The 8129-nt window shown below is 35.1% G+C and overlaps 2 protein-coding genes across 3 annotated transcripts; both read right to left on the bottom strand.

The window, feature by feature from the left end:
- Positions 1–1121: 1121 nt before the first annotated feature.
- Positions 1122–3058, bottom strand: LOC142556630 (exocyst complex component EXO70I-like). Of its 2 annotated transcripts, none has more exons than XM_075668108.1 (2): positions 1482–3058; positions 1122–1370 (listed from the first exon to the last, which is right to left on the bottom strand). In XM_075668108.1, exon 1 carries the CDS (start codon positions 2732–2734, stop codon positions 2234–2236), a length of 501 nt encoding a protein of 166 aa, XP_075524223.1. In that variant the 5' UTR covers positions 2735–3058; the 3' UTR covers positions 1122–1370; positions 1482–2233. The 2 variants fall into 2 exon arrangements, with proteins under 2 accessions (XP_075524223.1, XP_075524224.1); XM_075668109.1 differs by having other exon boundaries at positions 1122–1361.
- A 1617-nt stretch (positions 3059–4675) lies between these two features.
- Positions 4676–6492, bottom strand: LOC142555559 (putative WRKY transcription factor 11). Its single transcript, XM_075666476.1, has 3 exons — positions 5667–6492; positions 5138–5263; positions 4676–5037 (listed from the first exon to the last, which is right to left on the bottom strand). The coding sequence occupies exons 1-3, from the start codon at positions 6368–6370 to the stop codon at positions 4866–4868; spliced, it is 1002 nt and encodes a 333-aa protein (XP_075522591.1). The 5' UTR covers positions 6371–6492; the 3' UTR covers positions 4676–4865.
- Positions 6493–8129: the final 1637 nt, after the last annotated feature.

The raw sequence follows: 8129 nt of genomic DNA, 5'->3' as shown, positions 1-8129 counted from the left end.
ATATTCACAATAAAAAGTAATACTATTAGCGTAAAAAATAATATTTTTCATGGATGACCCAAATAAGATATCCGTCTCACAAAATACAACTCGTGAGACCTTCTTACACAAATTTTTGCCTTCAAACATTGTGTAGATTTTGGATGATTGGTTTTGTGAATAATATATTTAAAAAATTTATTTTGGAAGTTGTGTGAGTAACATAAATATTATGCTATACACATATATTTAAATCGAGTTTGCATATCTTGAAATATTTATATTCTTTCATATAGTAGTGAAGTAGTAAAAAAAAAAACACAATATTTTAATTTTTTGGTCACTGGGAATTTAACTCCAACATCAACCAATAAACCACACATTTCAAATCAACGGCAGAAAACATATAGAGTAATTATATAAGTATTATATTTGTTTTTCCTCTCATTTCTTTTACAACAATAATTATACTATTTTATATAGTTCATATACAATTATTAAATTATATTAATTTTTTTAAAAAAAATTACAAAAAATATTGTCATTTTTAAAATAAAAAAATACAATTGGATTAAAAGAGCAAATTGCATTCTAGGGTTTAGGTTATACCAACTGCACAAAAACATCAGTAGATAGGTTATGTATGATTTAAATACTGTGATGCCTAAAACGCATTTCCAGTGTCAAACTATGTTGCAAATTGCTTACCCTATTTGTATGATCTTAAGATGTGCTTCGCCACCTCGATATTTACTCTTCTTCTCGTTTCGCCGCCTGAATAAGAAGGTAAACTCTCCGCGACTGGTTTGCGCCAGTTGGGGTCTAAAAAATGAACCAGCCCCTCCTCGGCTTCTCCATTAATCCACATAATTGGAAATACGATTAGATATTCGTTTTGGTATTCAAAAGGGAAAATAATATGTGTACCAAAGCATGTAACACGGGTTCTCAACCTTCAATTATATACCAAGAAAATTTTAACATTTCTCTTAAATTACTAATAAAAACTAAATTGTCATCGCAAAACAGCCATTTATTATGTGTGTTTGTTTCACCAGACACATCAAGATTAAAACAGTTTTCTTGCAATCATAAACTTATCTTCAGCTATTGTCTTTTCACTTAATAGGTACCCGAAATAATCACCTTCAACGACTTCTGAGCATGGTAAAGGAACTTGATTGTCTGGAGTTTGATCGGACAAGGAAATGTTATTTTGATCTCCTGAAGCATTTTCCTTCGATATATTACCTGAGGCAGAGGATTGATGTTTTTCGACTTTTCTTCCGATTGAGATGATTGATCATCAACTGACATATCATCTCGATTACAGCCTTCTGCTTTTTGGATGGGATCTTTTGTCTCACTTGCTGAGGTAATAACTGCAATATCTTTAGTTTTGGCAAGTTCAATGGATGGAGTAGAGGTTGCAGCATTCGACACCCCAGCTGACATAATTGGCTTAGGCTGAACTGCTGGTACAACAGGATTGGTAGAGTAACCTTATATTTTCGAAGCTTCAGCAGGTCTTGAAACAAATGGTATAGCAGCAGCAGGAGAGGAGATTGGAGCTTTTGCCAGTCCATTGCAAATGAAATGTACATTACTTGACAGTTGATTTGTTATGCTTGTAGAAGAAGATTTTATCGCAGAACCAACTCCAGTTTTTATATGGACAACATTTTGAGAACGAGCAGCCTCGAGTAGAGATGAAGCATCAGTAGCCGTAGCTATGCGTGCCCCAGAAGCAACTGCAGTAGCTTTGACCATTGAATCATCACTTAAAGGGTTAATTGGTGGCCCTTTTGTTGAAACTGAAGGTTTTACAGGCATTGCTGTTCCAGACTGTTGCTCTGGTCTTGATGCAGCAGCTTTTAAAGATTGAAGCTGAGGTTTTGTGCCAACTGATTATGTGTTGGTAAAATGAGAATGAGAAACTAGTCAGGCACATTGTTAAACTAGTTAAGACCAATTTCAAAACAGTGAACAAAGGAATCCAATGTTAAATGGGGTAGCGACCCGAAGCAAAATCTACCAAAGAGGATTAAGATGGAAAAAATTAAATGGTGAGAAAACAAGGAACACCAAAGAAAGCTGAGAGAAACACAAGAACACATCCGGATTGATATCAACATAATCTATAAACCAGTGTTTATTTTCAAGGATTGGAGAGGCCATAGGCAACGGCATGCTATTCTCAGACAACAAGTGTCGATCAGCCAATCTGTCCAAAGAAACTTGAAGCAGGCCCCCATCAAGTAGGACCCGTTTCTTTACCGCCCTCGAGTTCCCAAAGATTCTCAAGTGCCTTCTTTAAACTTGAAATAAACCACTCATCCGCCATCTTATGATCCTCCAGATACTCAACAATACCAGCCAACCACTGAATCGCCATTCCACAGTTTTCTCCCAAGAACCTCAATGCCTCTTTGAGCCGTTTAAGCACGCCAAGATAGCCTGGAAGATCAGATTGAGGATCGGGCAACGATTTTTCAAGACCATGAATGGCATCAAAAAACTTAAGAACCGCGGTAGCATGAACCAAGGCGCGATTAATGTGACCACCAACAGCACGAAGGTCATCTCTTTGAGCCCTTATCGGCTGAATCGCCACTTCCAAACACGGCATTCTTCGGTTGATCTCGTCTAATCTTAGACCAGCTTTTTCTGAAGACAATCCCAAGGCCTTGGATTTTTCTACCCTGGCTTTTAAAAACTTCCAAGCAGATACCAAATTTTCTACACCATTATCCATAGGGACCAATCAATCAAATTACAAACAACTCAACCCAAACCTCTATTTTCAAAAAAATATTCAAATTCTCCAGCCACAGGTAAAACTTGATCTTTTCCACACCTTTGCTAGTATTTCTAGCTCCTTGAGGCTGAATTAAACAACTAGAGAACAAAAAATTAATCTGGGTTCTTGTATAACTCAGCTTTCATTCTTTAAATTCACCAAATTTCAACAGATTTTGTTCCAGAAACACAAAAGCAATAATACAACCCATCAATGCAGCTAAGAGAAATCGAAAAAGATTCAAAACTTTATACTTTCAAGAAAAAAATCACAACTTTATATTACTCTATCGAATTTTAATCTGCTGACCCAAACCCGACTTAGTGGCATTTAAATTTTGGATCAAAACGTTTAATTAGTTCAACCCATTATTTTTAATAATCTAAGTTATATTAAATTACCGTAACATGATATTGAGGAAGTTAATCGATCTTTTTCGTTTCTTACAAATATTTGATTGTTTTTCTTGCTAGTATTACATATTTCAGTGCAATTATTTTGTATGATCATGAAATTTTAGTGTGATGTTTTTAATGTTATTTTCAATTTATATGTTGAGATTGTTAATTAATTTTTACTCTATTCTTTTTTATATATATAAAAAAATGGGTTTTATAATTCGTAATGCCATCTATATTGTTGAAAAGATCGGGATGAATATGAAATAATGTGTGTTTGTTTACACATATGATGATTCGTCAGTTCCTATTTGGGTATTTATTTATTTTATTTGTTAAAGAATCGACAAAAGTAATACCGATCAGACGGTGAAAATGGGAAATAAAATCACCCACTAGATTAAACTTTTTGGGTACGTCTTTTAATATTTGCACAAATATCATGTGACACCGTTTTACTATCTATTTTATAAAAAAAAAATTCAACTCTATCCGATTCATAAAGATGTATTATTTTTATGTTAAAATTATAATTTTTATTTTAAATATAGATCGTAGTGACATGTCTCATAAAAATAGATCTTAGAGACTATGTTATGAGAAATGTATTCTAATATTTTAGTAATAAAAACCTTATTTTATGGATTTCGCGTATCGATAATTTGTTCTGGATTATTCAGTTTCGACATTTCTTCCTATTTCTGATTATCATTTATATTATATTTAAAAAATTATATTTAAAAATTAAAAGTCAAAGAAAGAAGGCAGGTCAAAGACGGTCACATGACTTGGTTGTGCGAATAAATAGCAATAATTTTGTGATGTGTTCTAGTTTCCATATTCTTTACTCAACCTTTTTGACTTTCCGACTCCCACAATTTTATTTATATAACATAATAAAAAAATAAAAAGAAAATACTAAATTGATTTCAAATTAAAAAATATAACAATCCTACGATTATTATACTAATAACAAGTCTCAAAGTCGAATCAGGACGGCATCGTTATAGATATTACTTGAGATAGACATAATATCACACTAGTTCCATGAAAAAATTATTTTTCATGACACAAATACTAATTTTTTGCTTCAAATATAAATCAACTTCTCAAAATATAGAGCTATAAGACAATCAATATCTCAAACAAATAAATTTGTAAGACCTTTTCATGTAAAACTTATTTTAAAAAAAGATATGTTATGTTCATCACAAAAATCTGTGTGAAACGGTCTCACGGATCGTATTTTGTGAAACGAATATCTTATTTACCTCATGAATGAAAAAATATTACTTTTTGTGCTAAAAATATTATTTTTTATTACGAATATCGATAGAATTGACCCGTCTCACAAATAAAAATTCGTGAGATCGTCTCACAAAATATCCATCCGTAATAAAAAAGGCAGAGGAAAATGTTACCGAATAATTTACTTACCTCACTTTTGTTTTCTCAAGTAAGTGTCACTATATATAAATATAATAATGAACTCAAAACGTAAATAAATTCTTCAATTTTAGAACTAACGAGAAATATACAAAATGAAGCAATTTCCTTTTAACTGTTCAAGTCCACTACTCCTACAAAATTAAAAATATGTTCGCTCGCACACGGCCCCTCATATTCTAATCAAATTACAACAACTGCCACATCCCCCTCCACGATCTTCAATTCAACCTCGGGGTTGACTAGAAAACAAGCTTGGCGCCACTGCCGCCGTCAGGGATCTCCGGCAACACACCTTGCACATGCCGGTGCTCCCCGTCGTAAGTAACAATCAGCATCGTTGGATCATCATTCGCCCTCTCCACATGCTTCCTCGCCGGGCAATCCCTCACCGTACTACATCGATAATAACCCCTGAAAATTGGCGTAAGAAGATTGATTAGCCAAACTGTTTCCCGATTAACGTGGATTCGTTCCGTCTAAGGTAGATTAAGCGTTGGTGAACTGAAATTACCGTGGGTATGGGGATCCTTTGATTGGTTTTTGACCATATTTTCTCCACGAGTAATCGTCCGCGGGTATATCTGCAACTTTTGAGCTGATGGCTGGCACTCTAATGGTTTTCTTCACCCTCAGTTTCCTGCAGAGACAATGGCGCAATTTTAACATGAAAGGGTTCCTTCGTTCGATACATTTCTGCACTTAAATCCGTAATAAATTGCCAAGGAACGTGAGGCAGCAGAAATCGAACTAATTTTTCATGCAAGCATTTCTTACGGTTCTGCTTTTATTATCTGTCCAATTTGTTTCTACCCAATTTTGATTTTTCCTATGTGCCAGCTAGCGCATGGCCTTCTTCAATAACGCCAAGTGACAGGGTCAAAATTCCGTTGCCCAAGTTTTTTTTATGTGCACATGAGATTATCGATAGTTTTACTTCCTAACAATCTAGTTTCAATTTCATGAGCAAAGATATTTTAGTCATTTTGTTATATATGATTTTTATAAGATGTTTCAGCTGAAAAAATATGGTATGAAATTACCTCTTTTTGCAGTGGCAGCGGCCGGAACCCGAAATCTTGCCGGAGAAGTTTTCAGAGTGGTCATGCTCCCGGCATCTCTTCCCTGACAGAGGCGGCTTCCCGGCGGAAACAGCGGGAGCCAGGATCGTCGACGGTGACCCACCCTTTCCATTTGAAACGCTCCCTTCACCAGTAATCGAAGACAAGAAAGTCGAAGACGAGTTTCCCGATGTCGTCCCCGCCGTCGATAAGCTAAACCCTTCCTTTCCCATTACCTCAGACGTGTCCTTCCCTAAGGCCATCACCGACGGCTTGGAGAAATCAAGCGTCGAAGGCTGCGTCGCCGCAGGTGTAGTGGACTTCGGGAACAAACTCAGAGGCTGATGTTGGTAGATTCCAGAAGCCGGATTTTGAAGTTGGTAAGATCCAGATGTTCGGGTATGAAACTGAGGAGCAGTAGACTCGTCGGAGTAAGGCAGCGGTTGAACAGGAGCACGGCGGAATCGGGCATGCCCGGTACGGTTGAGAATTGAAATAACCTTTTTGAACTTGGAAACCGTGAAATCGGTTATTTCTTTGCAGTCCAGTTGCTGATTTTGGCTCTGCTGCTGCTTGTGAGACATCGCTTGAATCAAATGCTCCATTGATTTAATCCCAGCAAACGCAGCATCTTGAACCGCCATTTGGTCGTTGAGATTGGAATAGCCGAGAAATTCCACGGCCATATTCTGCTGACTGATGAAAAGTGTCACCCCAAAAATCCAATCCGGAGAGTTTTCTGCTGTAAATTATTCAGTTTTGTCGAGGGAATTCAAACAGGAGAGAAATGTGAATGGGAAGAGGAGAGGAGACTGAGGGGGTGATATATGGGAGAAGACGAAAGGGTAACCGGACGATAGTCAAAGGTTCATTACTATCCAACGGCTGATATTGGGTCTTTGAAACTTTCTATGTGAAATCTGGCTTTTCTGTTGAAAATGGGAGAGGTGGGGGACCCTTTGAGTGGAATATCGAGGAAATTAGTATTGCCAGATCTATTTTACTTGCTTCCAAATCTCTGTACAATTTGTGAAGGGCAACGTACTAACTAATTATACAAAGTTGAGATTGGCGTGGCATCGGAGTCGAGTGTTAAAAAGCATCTCTCACAATTACCATATAAAAAGTAAATAGTGTCCATTTTTCGTTTGACTCTTACTCAATCACAGTTTTCTCATTTAAAATCGAATTTTATGTTACCTTTTGAAACAATTTGTATTTATTTGAATGAAAATGAATTAGGTCAAGATTCTCCGAGTGAGAATAATTTTTAAAATTTCAACAATTAGGTTTCCCAATATACTATTGATGCAAAAACTTGTGTGAGACGGTCTCATGAGTCGTATTTTGTGAGACGGATCTTTTATTTGGGTCATCAATTAAAAATATTACTTTTTATGCTAAGAGTATTACTTTTTATTGTGAATATCGGTAGGTTAACACGTCTCACAGATAAAAATTTGTGAGACCGTTTCATGAAAAATATACTCTATTATTGATTAAACATGAAGTTAGGTGCAATAAACGATTTGATACGTCAATATCAAGTCAAGCTAAATTTACATAAAAAGCACTACTACTTCAATTCTCCTTTATTATCTTCTTTGGTAAAATGACCCTTAGGTACATGGAAAAATGGAATACCAAATAAAAATTTTAAAACATTATGTTTAAAAATGTTATTTTTCTAAAATTTATCGGAAGGAGACAGTTTAGGGGTGAAACGGGTATTTCTGAAAGTTCCCATAAATTGGAGATTAAAAAGAAAATTTTTTTTAATAAAATAAAAAATATTTATTATTTTATTTTAAGAAAGGCTGACTAAAATGGGAGACATCATGTGGGATACGGTTGACCCACTTTGGAAATTTCCTAAATCCCACTAAAGGCTCTGGAATTCACGACCGTACGATCAAGCTAGCCTCATCAACGGCAGCGATGCATTGGGTGGACGCTGACTCTAGACTTTTTGTTAAAAAAAATCGCATTAATTACCAAAACCATTATTATGATGCCACGTGGATTGCATTTCTTAATTAGTCGTTTAAATTTAATCACAAATTAGAAGAACGGGGAAAAAAATCAATGATCGGAAAATGGTTAAAAGTGATCCATGAAACTAATTCAAATGATGAAATTATTTTTCATAAAAAATAACTTGTGAAATCGATCTCTTGTAACCAGTCAGAGGAACTCGCGATTTCAAATAGATTATATTTAAAAAGTTTGATGATAAAAAAATATAGAGAATTCAGACTAAACTCGACTCGATAATAGACATATAAATCAAATTATAATTTAGATAATTCATCACTTTAAAAATGTCAAAGTTGTTAATTATATCGATATGGAGATTTGTTTGTGTGTTTCGACAACTAATTTCACACTTAGTTTAGAAAAATCATATAATCTAGAAGAATGGTTAGGCTCAATTGGGCTTGAACA

The sequence above is a fragment of the Primulina tabacum genome, chromosome 9, assembly GCF_025594145.1.
Source record: "Primulina tabacum isolate GXHZ01 chromosome 9, ASM2559414v2, whole genome shotgun sequence".
Classification (NCBI taxonomy): Eukaryota; Viridiplantae; Streptophyta; class Magnoliopsida; order Lamiales; family Gesneriaceae; genus Primulina; species Primulina tabacum.
The sequence above is the reverse complement of the archived record's forward strand: the minus strand, read 5'-3'. Positions and strand labels throughout refer to the sequence as shown.